This window comes from Rattus norvegicus, chromosome 4 (assembly GCF_021556685.1).
Source record: "Rattus norvegicus strain SHRSP/BbbUtx chromosome 4, alternate assembly SHRSP_T2T, whole genome shotgun sequence".
In the NCBI taxonomy this organism is placed as follows: domain Eukaryota; kingdom Metazoa; phylum Chordata; class Mammalia; order Rodentia; family Muridae; genus Rattus; species Rattus norvegicus.
Genome location: NC_141537.1, coordinates 105413248 through 105436558, shown reverse-complemented (window position 1 = coordinate 105436558; position 23311 = coordinate 105413248). Strand labels below are relative to the sequence as shown.

General features: G+C 51.2%; 1 protein-coding gene across 1 annotated transcript in view; it reads left to right on the top strand.

Annotated features, from left to right (window-relative positions):
* Atoh8 (atonal bHLH transcription factor 8) overlaps window positions 1-18673 on the top strand; it is a 32150-nt gene extending 13477 nt beyond the window's left edge. Inside the window, 1 exon segment of the mRNA NM_001109241.1 lies at window positions 17680-18673. Coding sequence (NP_001102711.1) covers window positions 17680-17685 — 6 coding nt within the window. The 3' untranslated portion in view covers window positions 17686-18673.
* The last annotated feature ends 4638 nt before the right edge of the window (window positions 18674-23311 follow it).

Below are 23311 nucleotides of genomic sequence, written 5' to 3'. Positions count from 1 at the left end.
GACCTGCCTGCTCGGTGACTGGTTGGAGGGCGCCTTCCCTTTGCTCTGGGGTGGGGATGGGGGACGGGGGAGCAGTGCAAAGGTCCCAACAAGAAGCACATCTTGAGATGTGCCCTATCTACTTAAAGTACTGGCCCTCAGTAGTCTCCTTGGCTCCTGTGACCTCCAGGGTGTGTGTCCCAGCTTCTCCTCCTCATATGCAGAACTGCCTCTTTGAAAAGCCTCCTGTGGCAAGAGGGGACAGAGGCTGTGCTCCAGGGCTCAGTGCTGCCAAGGCTGCCTGGGACATTGGCAGGCTCCAGAGGACACTTCTGCTTCAGCAGATTTACACAGCACCTCTTATAGGGCGTGTAACCACTCCAGGAGTCCTTAAGCATGGGGATTTTACAGTCTTTCTCTGTATACCTAATCCCTGTACAGTTCCCTCTTTGTGACAGACATGGGGGTATAGACACAAAATAGTTTGCCACACTGTCCCCGCCATCTAGTGGCAACAGTACATTGCGGTTGGAGGATTTGGAAGCCAAGAGTGAAAAAGACAAAATCTAAGGAAGAATTCTTGTTCTTCACATGGAGTCTTCAGCCATGAGAGGCCACTGGGAAGCCATGGATATAGGAGAGTCTATTCAGCAGGTTCGAGGATTGGGAAGATTTGCCCAAAGTCCTGTCAGGCCTTAGAGAGTACAAGGAATCAAGATCTAGAACTTTCCATGCTGCTATCTGCTTCGCCCTTTCTGGGTCTGGAGTAGCATGGGGGCTCCATGCCTGGGCTTGTTGTAAGCATCACTCTCCAGGAGGCCCTGGGATAGAGTGCATGGCCCTGTTTGCCAGACTCTGAGTGACATCAGGAATGTATGCTCTCCACTTGGCTTATGGGCCACTCAGAAACCCTTGCTGTTCCTCCATGGAAAATGAGATGGCTATCTCAGGCTACACTCACCTCCCAGCCCCTTACTAGCAAGGCCAAGTCACGGTTGGTTGCTTTTGCCCTTTCATGTGTCTGTTGGGGATAGCTTCATAGTTACCCTCTGCCTTTGTCCCTATACTAGAGGCTGGGCAGTTTCTAAAGAACAGAGGTTTATTTAGCTCTTGGATCTGGGGCTGGGAGGTCCAATAGACAGTGCAGTGTTGGTTTCGGATAAGGACTTTCTTGCTTTATTTGCCTTGCCTGGTGAACAGCATCACAAGTCGGATAGCAAGCATGCTAGCTCAAGTTTCTCTTCCACTTACAAAGCCGGCACTGTCACCTTGATGAGCTCACGTCATATCATCAACTCCCAGAAGTCCTTGCCTCCATATTATTGGCACGGGAGATTTGGAGTTGAGTTTCCAATACGTGTAATTGAGGGCACATGTTGACATTCCATTACAACTCAATTGCATAGAGAAAATTAATTCATGGGGGTGGAGAGGGACCGTGCCATGCACGTGGAGGTCATCGGAGGAAAATTTGTTGGTTCTCCCTTTTCTCCCACATAGGGACCAGGGTTAAACTCAGCTCATCAGGCTTGGTGGCAAGTGCCTTTACCCTCAGAGTCATCTTACGGGGCGCCTGACTCAGCTCATGTTTAAAGGCTTATGTGGTACCTAGCAAGATGGTTCATACCTCTAATCCCAGCCCAGCACTCTGGGAGCTGAGGCAGGAAGATTGCCAAGAATTCAGGACAACCCTGGCTACAGAGCGAGCAGCCCTTGTCCCCAAAGCCTTAGGCAGAAAGAGCAGTTGTGATGTGAGACCACCAGGAAGGGCAGCCAGAGGCTGAGGCCAAGGGGCTGTGGATGAAGACTGCTGTGCCTATGAGCAGATGTCTGTTCTGCCTTGGAGATGCTGGTGGTCCTGGCCAATGAGACCGGTGACAGTTTGAGCTGGGAGATGGCTCTATGAGCAAACATGGACGGCTGGCTGACCCTACTTCAGGATATCAGTTTGAGAGCCTGCGTCCAGGACTCCTGATCTACCCATCCCATGAGCCATCCTGCCTCTTAGGTCTGCATTAAGAACAAAAGCGGCATTGAGTTTTGTTCACTCCCCAGGCCTCAGTTGCACATCTCTATCCATCACAGCCCTTCACCAGCCATTCTTCCTGTCTAGCTTCCAGTTTTCACACAACGCATATGCCCTAGCAGTGCAGAGAGCCTTGTCAGAGGCCTTTCGGCCTCTGAGAGACAGGACTGGAGGAGGAAAGGCTCCAGGGAGGGCTGTGCTGGAGAGAGAGCCGCTAAGCGCCTGGCCTTGCACTATGCTCCCACAGCTTCTGTTTCTATGGTGGCAGCTTCTGGGGGGCCTCTCAGAAGGAGGAGTATGAAGAACAGGAATGGGGACAGTTCTGTTCCTTCATAACTGGCCTCTGTGAGTCTTTCTCATCCTATAGGAGAGCCAGAACCCCTAATCTAGAACGTTATCTTCCAGATATTACAAGTAACTCAGCAACAATGTCTCCTGCGGACATTGATGGAGTTCTTTGAGTCTTGGCGGTGAATGGCTATGGAGGGACAGCCTTGGCTGCTCACAGCTGTGGGGTGGGATTGGACAGTAGGGTGGGTAGCACTCCATTGAGGAACCTAGGGTGTCAGCCAGCCTATGTGGTCTGTAGGGCTAAGGAAATGGACAGGAGCCTTTTGAGTGTGGGCTCCCTGGAGTCTGTGGCCTCCTAAGCAGGTAAAGTTTTATCCTTCTGCGGTTTACTGCCACCTGAGAGAAGGCGGAAGCTTTTTAAGGTGATAGCAGGTGGGGCACCAGACTCTGCTTTTTGAAAGACTGTCTCAATGACAGAGTTGTGTGATGTCAATTCTGGGGACAGACCAAGGGCAGATCCTTTGGGGGGGGGTTGTCAGTGGGGGAAGAGAGGACAGTTAGTGTGAGCTTTGGTTAGTGTCCTATCCAGGTGGCTGAGCTCTGGACCATCCCTTTCAGCCTTGTTCATAGAGCCTGAACGCATGTGGCAAAGGCTTAAGAGCCTCTTCCTGCCTGGGTCCAGCTCTTCCAGCTCCATGTGGACCTGAGCACCCACTGAGGGCACTGGCCTAGCTTTGTCCTTCAGCCTGCCACATATGTGGTCACCGCTGCTGTGTCTGGGTGTCCCCTTCAGGAAGGCTTGCACTGATTGCTTCCCACGTGGAACTCAGGCCGGCCAGCGTGCTCCAGGCTAAGTCATTGAGTTAAATGCCATTTGCTCTCAAAGTCTGTGAAGTCCATCTAAGCTGGGGAAAAAGAGAGGTGGGTGGGAAACCACCACCCAATTCCCTTCCAGTCATAAAAATGGATGCAATTATTTTTTCTGGCATTCCAATTACTTAGATGTTTGTCGCCAGCTGTTCCAACATGGAGCCTCCTCTCAGCTGCTGTTTCTTCTCTCACATTTGACACCGTTAGGCCACAAGTCTGGCAAGGCCTGGGTTGGAGGGATCATTAGCTGGGGAGCCTCCCAGGTGAGCTTGGGCCGGCTTTCCTTGCAGTGGCCTGTGATGTTACTTGGGTGGTCTGAGGTAGGGTAGAGGCTGGGGTGCTGCTATCCCAGCTCTGCCAATCAGAACTCTGTCTTTCACCCTGTAGTGCTAGGTGTGAATAGAGAGAGATTCAGAGCCTTGAGCGAGGAAAAAAAAAGCAACTGCCCTGCGTGCTCAGACACGAGAACCATCTCTGTTACAAGGACTCACTGTGCTTAGGATATAGATGCTTTAGAAGGGTGTCTGTGTAGAGCTGGGGTGAACCCTGAGAGCTTTACACCTCTCGTGAGTGCTGTCTTCTCTGGCATGCTTAACTGTGAAGTAAACAAAACCTAGGACTTTGGGACCAGACAAGGTTTTAAATCCTGACATTTTTACTTCTTTCTTGGTGATCTTGGAGTTGTTACTTAATCTCTTTGGTCTCTAGGATTCTCCCCGAATAAAGCAGGAACATCAGACCTTCCTTTCTGAAGGGATTAAACAAAACCCTGTGTGAGAGGGGCTGCCCTTCTCTTCCAGTGTACAGCTACAAAGCAACAAGTTCGCATCCAGCCCTAGGAAGGAACATCTCAGGAAAGGGAAGGTACCCAGGGTGGACAGATGCAGAACCTTCAAGTTAGGGATTTTTGAGTCTCTAGCACTTGAATCTAGAGCTCTGATTCTGTCCTTTAAAGTGAGGCCAGCAAGCAGCCAGTCCATAAATCCTCGATTTCAAAGGGTGTGGATCTATATTAAGAAATCTAGGCAACATTTGGCTCAAAAGAATGCCAATAAACAGACTGCCATCAACAGACACCAACCATATGGTGAGGTACACTGTGCACCAAGCACTGTATCAACCATCTCCACCTCTTGTCAGTAATACTGGAGTCAGAAGCAGTGCCATTGCACAGAAGGGAAACTGAGGCCAAGAGAAAGCCATGTGCCTTAGGGCCAGGAAATAGGTTTCCTGTCTTTGGTTGAAACCCCCGAAAGCTCTTTCTCTCCTGAAGATTGCCCAGGAGCGCCCCCCATCCGACCCCCTCCCAGCCCGCACGCTATGTCTTTTGCCATATACCCACTTGGAGCCCTTATGTAAACAGGCATCTGCAGCACGTGGAGGTTCCATTTAGCTGCAGGGAGCCAATAGCCCGCTGGTGGTGGCAAGGAGTGGGGTGGGCCTGGATTCGGGGGGCGGTGTGGGGGGTGTCATCAGCTCCGAGTACCCCCAGGGCTGCGCCGCCAGTGAGGCCTGACACCGGGTTAAGTCGCCTGGCGGCCTCCGGCTGCAGCTGGGAGCGCCGCCTGGTTCCCATTCGGTGCTGTGGTTTTGATTAGCTGCTGGGAGAGGCCGGCCTGCCTGCAAGTCTATGGGAGCTCCGCAGGAACAGCGGGTCCCCCACAGGCCGCCCGCCCCCCCCCTCCTGGCAACCCCAGACTCCAGATGTTCCGAGCGCTCGCTGGGAAGGCCTGCTGGCGCCACGGAGGGCAGAGGGCAGGGAAAGCACGCGAGCTGGAAGCCCAAGAACTCAGTCACCGCAGGCCTTGGCAGCTCGCCCGGCCCTCCGCTGGCACATTCCCCAGCTCTCCCCTGGCCATCTGTTCCCAGAAAGCCCTTTCAGAACCTCATCATCACTCAGATACAACAGCGCGAGCAGCTGGTTTGGAGGCAGCAGCGAAAACCGTGCAAAAGGTTCTTTGTGAGAGAGGAAACTCGCTTATGAATAACAGAGCTGGATGCCGTAAAAGTTGGCGGCTGCAGTTCGTGTTTCTCAGGCGCCTCTGTTTGCTCTTGACTTTTTATCTCTGGTTTTTATTCCCCCCCTCCCCAATGCCACCCCCTTGTTTGCTTTCAGTGTTGTTTCTTCCTCTTCTGACACCAGGTGTCATTTCTTCCTTCTTGGGAGTACCTGAAGGCCACCTAATTACTTCTAAGGATACTGGCAACTTTTTTTTTTTTTTTTGGTCTCAAAGCTGTTAATCCTGGGAATAGTGGGAAGCGACTGTTTTCCTCTGGCCTGGAAGAGACAGGCAAGCAAGAAGGTCGGGGAGTCTAATGGGAGGACAGTAGCTAAAGATGGCTCAATAGATAAAGTGCTTGTTAGGCAAGAGTAAGGACCAGAGGTCCCACCCCAGTAGACTCATGAGTGTGGCAGCATGTGATGGATGAAATGACAAGGCTTAGATTCAGGGAGGAAGCCCCGTCTCAAGAAAGGGAATATTGTACGGAGGTAAGTGAGGAAGGTACTCTAATGTCAACTTTTGTCCCCCATATGTACCCTCATGCGTGTGTGCGAGTATGCGTGGCCAGGTCCTGACCTGTAATTGCTGAGGTCATCTCCAAAAGTGTGGCCTGGTCCTGACGTGTCATTGTTGGAGCTCTAACCAGATAGCACTGAGCTGGAGAAGTCATCCCGTTGTACCCCGACTGACCCCAGTTTGCAGAAGAAGCAAACACTGTGTCTGCAGGGGCTGGGGGGAGACTAGCAGAAGACAGGAGAGAGAGACAGAGACGCGTCCATTGGCTCATCAGAGGGGCGGCACAGAGGAGCTTTTGGGAGAACAGTGGTAGCCATAAACACCCCAGTGCCTGGGCCCCCACAGCTGACTACAGCATGACGTGAGGCCTTTTTAAAGAACCGGCTGCCGCCACTGTCGCCAAAGGCTTCTGGGACATGTCTGCTCAGAATCTGGGCACCTTCTGGGAACAGTCACCAGGTGGCCTGTCCTGGGCTGTGGGATCCTGGGGCGGGGCTGGCAGCTGGGACGAAGAGAGAAAAGCAGGGATTCCTGTCTTCCTGGAACCCCTCTGGGTAGGGATGGGGTCAAGACTGTCCAGGAGGGGTTGGCCATGGTGTGCTTCTGGTATTAGTGTGGCTCTGGGCTTAGGGCAGGGGGACAGGGCTTTGCCCCATCAGTTCCCTGTATTCTCTGCCATTGGCTCCCTCCCTGCTGTCCCTTAAGACCCCAGAGCCAGCAGGCCCCTCACTTAGCAGTATGAAGTGACTGCCAGTGGTTTGCTTTCCCCAAGCCTCCCCTTTGGGTCTTTGGAGAGCATGCTGTGCTTTCTTCAAAGCCCTCACCCCTTTCTTCCTGTCTTACCCAGTGTTTTCCACCCGCCTACACTTGGGCAGACAGGGCAGGACCAAACGTTTATTTTATCATAATTTCAGGGCCATTAATCTCATGTCCAGAGGGGCTTGGCGCCAGCCCTTGGGTCCTCCCTGTGTGACTTCTAGGGGGGCAGGGTGTCAGGGTCTCAGTGGTGCCTTAGAGACCATGAGACCTTGTTCAAGAGTCTCAGGCTTGGCTGGAGAGTGGTTTCAGAGGTTAAGAGCACTGGCTCATCTTCCAGAGGCCCAGGGTTCAATTCCCAGCACCCACATATTCTCCACAGGCATAGGTCAGACTCGACAGAACACGCTGCTGTCCCTCCTACCCACCAGTGTTGACCCAGCCCCAGCCACCTGTTTCTTGTGTCCCAACTTTCACAGATCTCCTGGCCAGGAGGGCCTGCTTGGTGCACATGCTTGCTTGTTGACTGTAACCTTGCCTTCAGCCATCTGATCTAGCGCTGCCTTACTTTGACCCATTGTGAAAGGCTCGGTTCCTCCAGGAAGCCCTCCTGGACTCCTACTCCAGTGTCTTCATGGGTCCTGTAGAACAGCCCATCCCTGCCTTGGGGATTCAGGCTTCTTTTTCTTTGCTCCCCATGACTACACAGTGGCTGCCATAGTTTCAAGCACTTCATTCTCAAAGGACATCCAAAATTTGGGTTGAGAACAAGACCAGGATGAAGGCTTCTTTTCTTTAGTGCAGTGTGTTCTAGATATATCCTTCCTTCCCCGAAGAGTTGTTTTCCTTGAACGCCAGTGAACATCTCCTGGGAAAAACATCGGGCCCGTGCCCTGGGAGGGCGACAGAGTAGTCTCCACATAGACCAACCCAGGAGAGTTGACTCCATTTGTGACAGGGTAGTTTTCCTTTTAGTGGAGCCAACCAGTGCTATAACCCTGACCACGGTGGCAGAAAACTGTTTCCCCAGCTACTTTAATCTTAGCTGTATCTTTACAAAGCTGGTGCCCCTAGCCCCGCTTTCTGCAGGTGGCATTCAGGTCCGTGGAACATGGGTGGATGGGTGGCCAGCTCCCCAATGACCTCATGCCTCTTTACAGGTAATAGATGTTTACAGTTTGCAAAATCCTCTCACATCATTTTTTTTTAAATCCCACCACCCTTAGAGATGTCTATTATTTACAGGCGTTCTATGACAGAAAGTCTCACCCATGGCTCCAGCGGGGTGGGGCTGGGCAGGACTCAGGCTACCACCACCTTTGATACACCCCTCTCTCTGGACCACCTAGTGGTGTTTGTTCTGGGGCCAGGAGCCTGCATTTCAGCACAGCCGTTTAAGCTTGCCCTGAGAGCTGGTACTTGCCTTTGGCAGGCAGCATCTTCCTCCTAAAATGTGGACAAGGGGCCGGAGGGCACAATGACTATGAAAAGGTTTTCTCAAATGAAAGTCAAAAGGGGTCCTGGAGAACATGGCCACTCAATCTGAAAAGTAGCCAGAAAAAGCCAAATGTCAGACTAGACTGGGATGTTTCCCAAGAACTTGACTTTGATTTAGGAAGAAAACTTGAGTCCGACCGTCTCTCTGTTGATAACTGTGTGTGTGTGTGTGTGTGTGTGTGTGTGTGTGTGTGTGTGTGTGTGTGTCTGTATCTGTGTGTGTGTCTGTGTGTCTGTGTGTCTGTGTGTCCAGGTGTGCGGCCATCTGTCAGGATCAAATGGAGGTTTTCTGCAGGACAACAGCAAGGTGCAATTCAGAAGGCTGTTGGTTGATGGTTTTACAAGCCCTCCATAGATCAGAAGCCCTTAGAAATGGTTCCATGGTGGCAGAGAGGACAGAGACATGCAGCTGGGCACAAGTGCCAGCACAAGAAACAAGTTACTCAGAGCCCACCCGGGGGTGGTGACAGCCACTTGTGGGAGTCCCCCTCCCACCACAGGAGCACGCTTCCTGGTCCCTAACACCCTGAACAGGAAGGACATGGGTTGGTACCAGAAGGGTAATTTGCAGAGGGTAGACCACTTTGTACCCTCCTCAGCGTATACGTGTCAATTTTAATTTTTATTAATTGTCTAATGGAGTATGGCCTCCCATCTCTGTCTCCCTGGAGCTGAGATTACAGCCAGTTCCAACCCAGCCAGTTTCTGCCATGCTGGGCATGGGGCTGGAGCTTTGTGCTTGCTAGGCAAGCACTTGCTAACTGAGCTCTATTCCCAGCCTATATAATTTTACTTCAATCTTTTTAGATCCCTATGTAGAAAATGATGAAGATGACCAATGCACTTTATTTAAGGCTAAGTAAGTGTCAGCCCCGCTCTGACAGGCATTGATGTCGATTACTTCAGTGAGAAAAACAGACAGAGGCCCCACCCTGGAGATCAGAGCTAAAGTGATAGCTACCAATGCAGAGGAGGGCTCTCGTGGACAGGAGCTTGTCGTAGTTGCTGACACGCAGGCCTTATGGCCTGGACTCCCAGGTGCCTGGGATCTAAGCGCAAAGCAAAAACAACCTGTTTCAGCAAGGCCAGCTCTGGGAGTAGGGACAGAGATGACCAGGGCCACACACCCAGGGAAGAAGTAGAATGATAATGGTGAAGAAGCAGAGGCCATTTAGTATTGGACCCAGGGAGACAGGTGATGCTCATGGCTTTGACCTTGAGTTGCCTAGGAAAGGGTTAACTGACTTGCTTATATACAGGTAGTAGAATGGATCTCAGAATTCAAACACAGACTTTCTGCTGACACTGGTTGGCACCATTAACCTCTATATTGTATTACCCGCTGGGTGGTTCTCCTCCACCCCACACCCTCCATCCCTCCCTCCCCTTCTCTCTCTCTCTCTCTCTCTCTCACACACACACACACACACACACACACACACACACACACACACACACCCCACACACACAGACATCTATGAAAGGAAGGAAAGAGTCATTTCCCTCATCTCATTCTCAGCCTTTCCTTAGTGTAACTGGAACCTCCTTTTATGGTGTAATTGATAAGGTGTCAGGGAAAGAAAAGCCCTGATGAGAGATGGCCCCACCTATACCCACATCCCACAGTGGCTCCAGATTCTAGCTAAGGCATGGGCTTAAGGATATTGGAAGAGACAAGAAAAAGGATATCTCTTGTTAAAACTGCAGTTTTGAGTTAGAAGTTAGTTCAATTGGTAGTGTTTGTCTGACATGCATAAAACTCTGAGTTTGACCCCCAGCATCACAGAAAAAGGAGTCTCAACTCATACCTGCATTCGGGAGATAGAGCAAGCTTGAGGCTACTGTAGACCATTAGTGAGATCCTGTCTCAAAAAGTAAATAATTAAGGAAGCAACACCTCCAAAACCAAACTCCCTGTGTTTGCATGGAACTCCAGTTGCTTTTGCTGAAAGCATTTGATTATTTGGGTTGCTTGGGGTTCCTGGCCTTTCCCAGCTGCAATACACAGATGCATACAGATGCATACACACACAGGCACACACACACAAGCATGCAGACACACAGGCACACACACAGGCACATGTGCATGCACGGGCACACACACACATACTGGTGCACACACACAGTCACACACACAAACACGGACACACACACACACTGGTGCACACACATAGTCACACACACACAAACAGAGGCACACACACTGGTGCACACACACAGAGGCACACACAAATGCACACAGGCACACACACATGCTCCGGTGGTGCTGTCCTATGCATGGCAGGCCCCCTTGTGTGTCTTCTGGGTACAGACTGAGATTTTTGCAGAGGCCAGCATGGCATAGATTGGTTTATCGGTGTTGCCTCCTTGCCCCTGTTGTCACTTTGCTAGAAGGATTACAAAGGGGAGGTGCTGAGAGATGCAGCGTCACAGTAACTGCCATCTCAGGCCAGATGGCTCAGGGACCTGACGTCGGGCTCACTAGTGAAGAGACAAGTGTCTGTAGGTCAGGGTCAGGGTCAGGGTCAGGGTCCGCTGTACCCTAGAAGCATGATGTGAGGTAAGAGAAGTAACTGATCTCAAAGGGATGGCTGTCTCCAAGGAGACACTGTGCCCCTCCCTTTTTCTGTCAGACTATAAAAACACTCAGCCCCAAGAAATTGGAATTTCCCCAGTTGTCTCCCACTGGGAGAAAGAAAAAGATTAGGGTGTGCATACACATAGGGGGTGTCTGTGGGGGCCAGACCCACTTGGGAAGATTGAGGAGTGGGGCTTTCCTGCTTGTCTGGGCTCTGTCCACCTAGCTCTGTTTCTCTCCAGCCTGGTGCTTCAGGGAAGAGTCCTGAACTCTGGGGGCTGCCAGGAGGGAGCCTGCAGGACTGGAGACAACTGGGAAGCTACAGCAGCTGTGGCCCATAGCCTTGCCTGGACCAGCCCTGCCCTCACAGGGCACCATACCAAGAAAGACAGACTGACAGACACAGAGAGACAAACATAGAAGAAGCCAAGAAAGAGTTGGCTCAGGAGACACAGGCAGAGCTCTGAGAGAGAAACAGATCAGCAGCCAGAGAAGAGGCGTCAGCATGGCGTGGCGGTCCCCTGCAGGCCCTGGGGGCTCCTTGTAGGCTCTGGTCCTAGCTTTGGGTGTGCCAGGTCTCTCGAGCTCCCAGCCAGGAGAAGGAAAAGGCTGAAAACTTGTCTCCCAGGAAGAGATTTCACACAGTTCTGACAGCTTGTCAGAGCACTTTTCCAAGAGAGAATGAAGCTGAGGTAACAGTGATGGCTGGACCACAAATTAAACAGGATTGATCTGTTATACCCACCTCTAGTCCCTCTCTGTTTAAACCTAAACTTCATGTCAGTTCCCTTGGGGGCTGCAGAACCTCTTTTTCATTCCCCTTCCCACTGTGGTCCCTTTTAATAAGTCTCTGTCACTATCTGTTTAATTGGTCCAAGTTGGCAAGTCGGAAGTTGGCTCGTTAGGACTGCCAGGGTCCATGTTTCGTCCGCAGCAGCTCCAGTAGCACAGGGTGCTCATGCAGGCTTCTGTTTCGTCGTCTGCAGAATGGACACAGTGACACACATTTCCCAAGGCTTGTCTCTGTCAGTGTAAGCGAGGGAGTGAAATGAGGTTCCTGGCACGTGGCCACTTTTCTAAAAATCTTGCACTGAGCCTCAATCCCTCACGTCCCTGCCAGGCCGTGAGAAGATCAGGGTGCCTGAGGCAGTGCCCCTTGGGAGGGGTGGAAGGGTGGGTGTGTGATCAGTAACCCAGAGAGATGGAGGGGACTGGGAATTAAGTGCTTTGGGAGCTGGGAACAACAAGTCATTCTTTCTAGGTGGGAGCTGGTGGGCTGAGAGGGTGGACCTGAACAGAGCTTCAATATTCTGTAAGGGGTCGAGCCACAGTCTGTGCTGGAGCTTGCATATTCCTGGGTAGGATGCTTCCGTCCATATCTAGAGCCGGTAGCAGTGAATGCAGCTCAGGTTGCCTGCGATTTAGCTCTACCTACACATCAGCATAGGAAAGGCTTTTGCCAGCCACCTGCCCTCAGCTTCCAGCTTTCAGCAACTGTTGCTTCTTACTGCTAGGAAAGTCCCTCTCTGTACCACCCTCCAGCCTAGAGGTTTGGCCTGAATCATTGTCTTCAGCAAATGAAGGGTTTGTTCTGCAGTAGTCTCAGAGCCTGGGACCTGTGGGCTACATACACGAACCTAGAATCCAGGATGATGTCTTCTGTTTGGGGAATGGCCCTGGGGAATACAGGGGACTGAACAGAGTCGAGACAGGAAGTAGGGCAGGGCCTCCAACTCAGTGTCTTTCACCAACCAACCTGCTATGGGACAGCAACTCACTACAGCTGGTTGAGTGAATAGGTTCTCCCCATCCTGACTCTCAGACTCAAAGGCTTTGTCTACGACTTTGATGCCTGCCCTTAGGAGCCCTGAGGATCCTCCCAGCCAAGACACAGGAGGAACCGCAGACTCCTACCATGTCCCTGTCACATCCTGCTCCTGAATTCTCCATCTGCTTCATGTCCAGGTGGGGTAGGACAGGGTGGCTGGAGATGAGTGACTTTTTGCCTGTTTCCAGTTCCTGAGAAACTTGAGGCCAGAAGCTCATGGACTTAGAGCAAATCTACAAGTCCTGAGTCAGCAGCAGTTGGTCTCTGAGTTCCGCTGGCCTGCATGCACACACCCACGCACACTAAGGATAGAAGCGTTGAGGAGATGGCTCAGCGTTCTGAGGTGAGTTGCCTCCAAGCCTTAGGACCAGGTTCCACCCTAGGAGGAAGGAGAGAACCAACTTCTGTAAGTTGTCTTCTGACTGACACACAGGCCCTGTGGTGCACCCCGTCTCCCACACACAAATAAATAAATAACATTTTTCACTTTTTATTCGTTATTTTATTTATTGACATTTCAAATGTTATCCCCCCTTTCCAGTTTCCCCTCCACAAACCCCCTATCCTCTCCCCTCCCCCTGCCTCTATGAAGGTGTTCCCCCACCCTCCCATCCACTCCTGCCTCACCGCCCTAGCATTCCCCTTCCCTGGGTCATTGAGCGTCCACAAGACCAAGGGGCTCCCCTCCCAGTGGTGCCGGATAAGGCCATCCTCTGCTGCATATCCAGCTGGAGCCATGGGTCTTCCCATGTGAACTCTTTGGTTGATGGTTTAGTCCCTGGGAACTTCAGGGAGGGGGGGTCTGGTTGGTTGATATAGTTGTTTTTCTATGGGGTTGCAAACCCCTTCAGCTCCTTCAGTCCTTGCCCTAACTTCTCCATTGGGGTCCCTGTGCTCAGTCCCCATGTTTGACTGTGTACATCCACATCTGTATTGGTCCAGCTCTAACAAAGCTTCTCAGAGGACAGCTATACTAGGCTTCTGTCAGTAAGTACTTCTTGGCATCAGCAATAGTGTCTGGGTTTGGTGACTGCATGTGGGAGGGATCCCCAGGTAGGGCAACCTCTGGATGGCCTCTTTCTGTCTCTGCTCCACCCTTTGTCCCTGCATTTCCTTTTGACAGGAGGAATTCTGGATTAATATTTTGGAGATGCGTGGGTAACTCCATCCCTTAACTGGGGGCCATACCTATCCACTGGATGTGGTCTCTACAGGTTCTGTCTCCCCTTTGTTGGGCTAATGTCCTCCCAGTTGGGTCGTGGGAACCTCCTGGGTCCCTGGCATCTGGGACTTTCTAGTGGCTACCCCTAGTTCCCCTTCCCCCACTGCTACTCTCCTACTTTCAAATTCCTGACCCTCTGTACTTCTCCCCCATCTCCTCCCTATCTGAAATGCCCCCCATCCCTCTCTCCTTCTACTTCCCAAGATTATTTTCTTCCCCCTTCTGAGTAGGACTGTAGCATCCACACTTTCTTCTTGGGTTTCATATGGTCTGTGAGTTGAATCTTGGGTATTGAGAATGAGTACAGTGACTGGATTACCTCACACGGGATGATATTTTCTAGTTCCATCCATTTGCCTATGAATTTCATGAAGTCATTGTTTTTGATAGCTGAGTAGTACTCCATTGTACAAGTGTACCACATTTTCTGTATCCATTCCTCTGTTGAAGGTCATCTGGGTTCTTTCCAGCTTCTTGCTATTATAAATAAGGCTGCTATGAACATAGTGGAGCATGTGTCCTTATTATATGTTGCAACATCTTTTGGGTATATGCCCAGGATGGTATATCTGGGTCCTCAGGTAGAACTATTTCCAATTTTCTGAAGAACCTCCAGACTGATTTCCAGAATGGTTGTACCAGTCTGCAATCCCACCAACAATGGAGGAGTGTTCCTCTTTCTCCACATCCTTGCCAGCATCTACTGTCACTTGAGTGTTTGATCTTAGCCCTTCTGACTGGGGTAAGGTGAAATCTCAGGGTCATTTTGATTTGCATTTCTCTGATGACTAAGGATGTTGAACATTTCTTTAAGTGCTTCTCAGCCATTCAAGATTCCTCAGTTGAGAATTCTCTGTTTAGCTCTGTACCCCCTTTTAAATAGGATTGTTTGGTTCTCTGGAGTCCTAACTTCTTGAGTTCTTTGTGTATTTTGGATATTAGTCTGCTATTGGATGTAGGGTTGGTAAAGATCTTTTTCCAGTGTATGGGTTGCTGTTTTGTCCTGTTGACAGTGTCCTTCGCCTTACAATAAGTAACATTTTTTAAAATGAGGAAACCGAGGCTTAGTTGACTGACAGCAGCAGCCAACATGGAAGGCTAAAAAGGACACTGGTGTGGCTCTCATAAAATTCTCCTACCTCTCTGCTTTTCTATTGCATTTTAGTTAAAAGATGCTTGAAATCTGCTCTTTTGGGGATGTAATAATTAAAAAAAAAAATCACTGTCCAGATTTCAATGTCACCAGGTCTCTCTTCACACCTGTTGAAGACTATCCAAATTGTTAAATGTAGAAAAGTGGACAATTTGAAAATAGTGGAGAAAAAAGCTAAGTAGGTTAAAGTAGACATTGCTGATGAACAATACATTTTTTAAACTTAGGAGGAAAATAGAGACTGGAGAGATGGCTGAGTGGTTAAGAGCACTGGTTGCTCCCACAGAGGACCTGGGCTCAGTTCTTAGCACCACATGTCAACTCCCAAGTCTGCAACTCCAGTTGGTGATACAGTGCCTCCTTCTGGCCTCTGTAAGCACCAGGCATGCATATGGTGCACAAACATGCATTGGGGCAAAATGTTCACACATAGGAATTATTTATTTGTGTGTGTGTGTGTGTGTGTGTGTGTGTGTGTGTGTGTACGTGCAATGGCACATATGGGAAGGTCAGAGGACAACCTGTGAAAGTCACTTCTCTTCACATAGTTTCAGGGATAGACAGATTGGCCACTAGGCCTGGTGGCAAGTACCTTTTTCCTTCATTCCATCTCCCTGGCCTGGTTAATTTTTAATTTCCCCAAAATGGCTCAACTACCCTGCATGACACAGTGGTGAAGAGAGGAGAGGAAGGATTTAAGGGATATGCACGGTCATCGGAGGGGGTGGGGGAGAAGCAAACTGAAAGGGGACAAGTGAAGCGTCTGAGATTGCTGGAAGTTACAGGGGGAACATCGCTAAAGGGCAGTCACACAGCCCCATAGTTCCCCCTGTGGATGGAGGAAGGTCCTGTGGTACAGAGAGCTGCAGTAGTCTGAAGCCTGCGACTGAGGGGGGTTGTGCCTGGTGTATACTGAGTGCTTCTGGAGTCCTGCTGGGCGCTGGGCTACAGCAGTGAACAGAGCCATTCACTGGCCCCTGTAGGTTGGTATTCTGACCCCACATGAAGAGACAGGTGGAAGGGTGACTTCTGTTTGTGATGATGTCATCCATTCTGCCTTACTGACAGGATCACAGCCAGACATGCCAGAATAGCCAATAGCAACAATGTGCAATTGTGTTTGCTTCCTTGCCCTCTGCCACAGCTGATTGGTCCAGAGGAAGAAACCAAATGAATACTGAAGCTTCCCTTGGTGGACCGGGGGGGGGGGATACCTGGAGCTGGTCATCAATTGTGAGCTCAGTCTGAGAACCGGCAGGGAGGGTTTGTAGCTGGAGCCAGGCTGTCCTGGCCGCCTTCACGGTGTGGGCTAGGAGAATGGTCTCGGCCTTCCACTCCTTCTCCAGACCATAGTCAAGGGATGAGGAAGGAGCCCCAGTCCCAGTCCATGGCAGGGCCCGCCCAGGCAGCCAGTGCCGGATGACGTGGCTGTAAACCATGCTGTGGACCACAGACCCAGTGCCATCCCCGTGGGCTTTCCTTCTGCTTCTTAATCCTTCTTCTCCAACACAGTAACGAGAAGCAGATCTCTGTTGGGGCCAGCCATGCACAATGGGCCAGGAGGATGTAAGCCTGGGACTTACCACGGCAAGATCCTGCCGGCCTCTCACTTTTCCTTTCCCCTGCTTAGCCACTCTTAGCAGGACAGCCTTCCTCCTCCAATAGCCTGGCTCACTCGTCCTGCTTGGCCCCTGTATCCAGCCTGGCTCTAACCTCTTGGTTTGGATCTCGGACCACATCTTGGCTATGTTCCTGCCAGTGTCCTGGGGCCTCCAAGGCAAGACACACAAAGGCCTGTGGTTAGCAGCCCTCCAGCCTCATGGTTTGGCTCCTTCCTGCTGGCCGTTCAAAGCCAGGCTTCATCAGGAGCAGCTTCTGTTGATAGGAGAAGCAGAGCTCATCTGGGTTCAACTCCTGTCATTGCCGTGTGAAGCACTCACTCCCTACTTTGCCCGCAGTGGCTTGCTCTTGACTCAGAATGTGAGAAGGGTCCCGGCAGGTCAGTGGTGCCTGAGAGCTGGTTTGCTTAAGCATTAGCAGGAACTGCTTGCTCCGGATTCTTACAGAACACAGAGGTGTGCTGTATAAGGTCTCTGAGTACTTTTTCCATGTTCTGCATGGATTTTTGGCTCCCTCATGAGCCTCCGTACTCATTCTGACCATCCCCCCGTCCTCCAGGACTGGTGCTCCAGTGTGTCCTTGGCTTGCCCTCTTCATCTGTCCCTTCTTGGAAGCTCAGGACTTAGGGACAGCCTGACCCAGTAACTCGTGGTTCTCAAGATGTCCCAGGTGCCTGTGAAGGCAACACAGTAGGACTCTGGACCCCTTCTGTCTCCACCTCATGATGTTCAGATACACAGGATTCTGTTGTTTTCTGGGTGAGGACTCTACAGGTCCATTCTCATTTCTGCATAAAGAGGAGGGACTGACTCGTTGGTTTCCTTCATCTGAGCCATTTGTCAGAGGTGGACACCTAAGATGTAATGGTGTCAGGTGTCCCATCTGGTGGGTGATAGGCCACAGCTAAAGGAGGGCTCAGGACCTGTGATGACAGGTTCTTGGCCAAATAGGGTGGGGAGATGGTAAAAGTGATGGGCAGACAATTACTTCCTTGGGAAACAACAGCATACAGGGAAGCCCTGCTGTTACCCAACTCTGGTACCCATAGTAGAGGGCTGCTCTGACACCCCTCGGAGGTGTGACTCTGGGCTTCGTGACATCAGCACCAGGTGTCCCTGGGATTAAAAGGGTTTGGCATCCTCAAGACAGTGGACTTCAGTGGGGAGAAAGGGGGCATGGTGTGGGGATTGCTAGTTTTTCGTCTAAATCCGGCCATATTGTTTGACTGAAATACTGCCGGGTCAGTGTGGATGTGGGCAGCCGTGACAATTGAATGTCCTCTGAGTGTTAGCATCCGACTTCGGGATGAACAGGGATAATACTGGTACTTTTTTTTTCAGGAGTGACCTGTCACAGGCTAGACCACGGACACCACTGTGAGTCTCTCCCCAGTCAGGCCTGAGGAGAAAGCTGGGACCACCAGGAGACAGACAGCCTCATTCCTTGTCTTCTTCAAGATGCTCCATATACTCATCCCATGCACCACCTCTCAGGGTCACCGAGGACCAGGACAAGGGCCACCAGCCTCCCTCTTAGTCTCCTGATGTCCTCCAGCCATCCAGGGTTACTTCAGATTTTGCCTTCTGCCTGATGGGGTGGGCTATTGCCAAAGATTCTACAGAGATCGATCGTCCAAGGAAACCATGGGATGAAGTTCCAACAGCACAAAACCACACCATTGCTGCCCAACCAAGTCCACCTCAAGCCAAAGATGGATTAGCACTTCTGCCAGAACTCACGCAAGGTGTGGGCCTTTGGTGACCTTCAGAAGCACTTAACCCTCCAAGCCAGTGCTCTGTCTGTGCCGGGCTCTGAGCAGCTGGTCATCTTGGAGACAGTCTTCCTAGAGCCATGACAAGCAGGCTGGCCGTGGAAGATGGGGCCTGAGATCCTTGACTCTTCCCATTAGCTACCCAGGCCTCTGACTCCTGTTCCTGATACCCTTTGGGTCCTGGCTCCTTGCAACCCAAGCCTCCTGAGAGAGGAAGAAAGGGGGAGACTGAAGAAGCAATATTGCCCCACGCCCCACCCAGGACGTGCCCCAAGGAAATCTTTCTGAGGGTCCTTGCTCCCAGATGTGCCCCACCAGGTGCTCCTCACCAGTGGCCAGGTTCAGGCTATCACATGGGGTAGTACTCTGCTGGAGGGCAGTAGCTGCCTGTGGGCAGGTCAGGCACGAGCGTTTAGGGAGGAAGGGACCAGGGGAAGGGGCCAGCATGTGGGGGAACGGGTACGTTCAAAGCCAAGGCCTGCTCCTTGTGCTCCAGGGGCCAAAGCTGTTCACATCTGTGTGCAACCATCTGCTTCAAATTGAAGTAAAAGCTGCAACGTATAAAGTACTCGTGTATGTTGAATGGACTCGGGGGTGAGCCAGACAGTGGGCAGTCGTTAGCTCGGGATTGTGAGGGAGGACCAGGGAATCCTTCCGACTTGGTGTTGGTGAGGGGTCCCTACCATGGCCTCTGGCTAGACTGTGCTCAGGCTGGCTGGCCCAGGTCTTAGGAGAAGCTCTCTCTGCTTCACTTTTCCCTTAGCCCCCACCACGAGTTTGTGAGTCCATGATCATTATTAATGTCATTTTCCAGAAGAGGGAAACAAGGCCCCAGGAGACAGGGCAGTCATCGGCAGAGACAGTCCTTGAATCAGGATGGCCTGGCTCCAAGCCCTGTGCTCTCAAGTCCTTTCCAGTTCCAGCACAGTGGTTTGTTGGGTGGCCTTGTTACTTTCCTTTATTTTGTGGGTCATTTTAGGATAGAGACAGGAGAGGGGAAGAAAGTAGACTAAGAAGTAGGAAAGGACTGTTGGGGTGTTAGGGAATGCATGGGGGGAGAGTAATGTGGACCCGAGGTGTCCTGAGAGTGGGCCTCCCTCAGACACTGAGTAACAGGCTAGGCCATCCTATGTCGCTGCGGGAGAGCACAGCACAAGCACTTGTCTGTGGTCCTGACCAGACATAGTACAACCGCTTGCTTAGGTTAGGACAGGCCTACTGGGCTTGGAGATGTGACTGTAGTTAGGAGCTCTTCTTGCAGAGGACCCAAGTGTGGTTCTCAGCACCCATTGGGCAACTCACAGCAGCCTATAACTTCAAAATCAGGGAGTCCGGGGCCTCTGTGCTCATCCATACTCACATGCAGACACATAACTAAAAGGAAAATCTTTTAAGAGAAGGAAACAGGGACAGGCATGCTGCAGGCTGCTTCGACATCTCTGAAGTCTATATCCTCTACCCAGTCTACGGCTCCCATTCTGGCTGGGGTGCCGAGTTCCATCCTGAGACCAACAGTCCTTCTTCCTCAGTCACACCCGTTCCTTTTTCTGTGGTTTCCCACGGAACAAGGTCCTTTTCTGGAGCCCTGTGCTTGTGACACTGGAAACAGTTCCTTTCTGTGCCCTGCACCGTCTGCCGCCGGGTCTGTGGCTCCCCTGGGAATTCTAGTCTTCTTGAGCCAGACCCTGGGGCTGAGAGGGTGGACTCATGGAGCGGGATGACCTAGGTGCACCCCCTTCTGTCACGGGGTACAAGTTTCCTTTCACATACAAATAAACACCCCACCCCACCCTGTGTCCTAGGGGACATGCACAGCCCACTCAAATCCCAGATCTGTGACAATTCTCAAGGGATTAACATCTCAAAATCTCTGCCTTTGGTCTCTTGGACCAGCTTCCTGTGGCCTCTTCTTCCTCTACCTCTCCTGGCCAAGTCCTTCTCTATCCCCTGTCCCTGAAACTGCCCATACAAGGCAGCAGTGTGGAGAGCTGTTAGTTTTTGCTGTTTGCGATAAAGTTTACAACATTTACAAATCACAATGAGCAGAGCGTCACCTTGACGTCCCCATTTATGGGGCTCTTCTCATTATATTCCCAGCAGCTGTAATTCCCCTGACAATGCATTTCTGGGCTGTGACTCACCCCTAGGTTGTCTCACAGCTGCCGCTGAAATCCTGTCTTTTCCTTTATTCTGATGTTCCAGACCCAAAACATTACCATGCATGGTAACCGATGGATGGGCCATGAGGTAGCATGGCTAGTCCCCAGCCTCATCTGAGTGGGGGCCCAGGTCTTGTCTCCAGGAGGATTGAGGCTCTCCCTGGATCAGCAACATTCTCACCCCCCCGGGTACCCTGTACCCTAGGACTGGTTCAGAGGTAGCAGATGGGCCACAGAGGGAAGGAAGGGACAGGGCAAAAGATACTCCTCCCCAACATGCAGGACCAGCCAAGACCATGCCTTAAACCATCCTCAAAGCCATCTGGCCCACAGACAGTAAGAATGCTTTCTTCTTCTGGGGCTGCATTTCCAGCCTTACAACCAGAAGTTCCTAGAAAATCCCCCTTACATACACACACAGGCATGGAATATGCATCACACGTGTGTGTGCATGCACGTGCGTGCGCACACACATGTACATGTGCCTGTGTGCATGTATGTATGTTCATGCACGTATATGTATGTGTACACGGTATATGTGTACATGTATGTGCATGTACATATATGTATGTATGCACAGTATATATGTGTGCAGGTATGTAGGGAGCCCTGATGTCTTTCTGTCTGCCCCACTCAATGCTGTGTTCAAGGCATGCCAGACCATGCCCAACATTTTATGGGTTCTGGGGTCCAAATTCCAGCCCCCATGCTTAACTTTCCTAACCACTAAGCTATCTCTAAAGCCCCCAGACATACTTTTCTGGAAATAGTAAAATAGGACTAAGGCTCTGGGAGTGAGCTCAGTGGGTAGAGTGCTTGTCTGGAACACATGTTGCCTGGGGTTAGGCCCCCCAGCAGTGTATAACACTGATGAGGTAGTTCACCCTTGTAATCCCAGCTCTCACGGGAGGTGGGAGGGTGAAGGGGAGAGAAACAGGAGTCTAAGGTCATCCTTGGCTGTGTAGTGAGGTAAGAGATAGCCTGGGCTACACTAGACGTCTACATGAGCTGCTTCCAGTCACCAAATGCAGGCTTCTCCATGTTTCCTTTTGAACACCTAGAATAATAATGCTTTTCCTAATTTTCAAAATAAAAGTCAGAGCACAGGTTTCACAAAGATCTCAGTGCCTGTTCGGTGTGTGAGATAGTGCCAAGAAGCCAAATACTGTATTTGGCAAGCAGTACTAAGATGACTTAGGCCTTTTAAGACTGTAGGACTCTGGTCAAATCTCCTCAGACCACAGCCCTTCAGTAAGGCTCTGAAGGTCCTGCAAGAGAGACCTTTGTCTTTGTGACTAGAGCACCCCTCAAGCTTATACAATCAGTAAGCAGATAATCTTTTCTCAAACAAATTCCACTGTGAGACTGGGCTGCCACTCAGTGTTGGAGCTCTTTCAGGGTTACCTTCCTTGGTTTGCGGCAAGACCCAGGAGCCAAGCCTGAGGGAGTAGCCGGCCTGGAATTTGCAGCTCCTGCTGGGTTCTAATACTACAGCTGTGTTAATGACTATCCCTGCCAGCACCTCTCCCATCAAGCTCTTTGTGGGAGCACGCATGGAGACTAAAGGGTTGAGGGTCCCTTGGAAGACACCATGGCCCTCTGGAAAATGAGAAGACACCCAGAAAAGGCTCCAACGACATGTGATCCTTCCGGGATCCCGAGGGGCTGGCTTCATCCTAGTCAAACCATGGTGACCCTCTTGAGCACAAGCAGGCAGTGACCTCATGACCTCTGGGGTCCCCTTAAGCTAATTGATGTCCCATCCAGATCTTTAAATGTCCTTTTCTCATTCTGGACTCAGATTAAAACTCCCCACATAACTAGTAAGCCATGGTGTCAGAGGCTACCACTTCTCAAGAGGCAGTCTGCTCTGCTCGTGTGAGATTAGCTTTTGGGCAGAGAAAAAGAAGAGGAGGAGGAAGAGTAGGAGGAACAGGGAGAGGAGGAGAGAGGGAGGGAGGGAGAAAGAGGGAAGTGGGGAAAGGAAGAGAGACTATCCAGAGAGGTTAAAACAAAAAAGGAGAGAACTCATCCAAGCCAGTGAATGGCTCAGTAGGTCAAGTCTGACAATCTGAGTTCCATCCCTGAGTTGCACCTAGTGGAAAGAGGAAAAAAGTCTTGTTAAGGCAGTGGTGGTACAGTTTTTAATTCCAGTACTCAGGAGGCATATACAGGCACATCTCTGAGTTCAGGGCCAGCTTGGTCTACAGAGTGAGTTCCAGGACAGCCAGGGCTATATAGAAAAACCACGACACAAAATAAAATGCCCATTTCCCAAATAAACTTTTTTAGAAAGGCAGAATAATTATAAAAGAAGTACTCATCCCTGTAGTCACCTCCTCAGACCCTAGGCCTCAACCGTCATACCCTCTGGGCCTTCCTGGACCCTCTCCTCCTTCATAGCACAGTGACTTGTGTGGCTATCTTTCTGGCGTAGCCAGGCAGCCTAGGCAAGAAGAAATGCACCTATCTTGTCTCCACAGCGTGGGGAGGGGCTCAGTGCCTGAAAGACAAGTCTCCCCCTACTCTCTGCCACAGTAGGGGCTGGGCAGTGAGCCCATAGGATCCTGCCCCCCTCACCCCTGGCCCTGTTTGTTCTACAGAGCCTGGTGGAGATTCAAGACAGAGGATGGAGCACGTTACATTCTAGACATGACACGAAGGAGCCCGTAGAAACTGGCTCAACTTAGCAAAGGGAAACACAGGCAGTATTGTTCTTCTTCACCCAAAGCTGTTCAGAGGGTGAGGTGGTGGCTTGGAGAGGGGCAGTGGCAGGGGTGGAGGGAGTCCACTCTTCCCAGGGCCAGAGAGTGATCTCCAGGCCTACCTTCTCCCCTAACTCTATCTCTTCCTGCAACCTGGGTGGAGCTGTTCTCACCACAGTCGTTCCCTCCCCACTCAGGTACACACTCTCCTCAGGGCCTCTATCTCTTCTCTTCCTCCATCTGGAACCATTTTACCGTGTTCGGGTCCTGCCTCACTCCCAGCCTAGCCCCCTCAGTGTGTAGATGTTGGCAGCTGCGGAATGTCATGGGTGTCAGA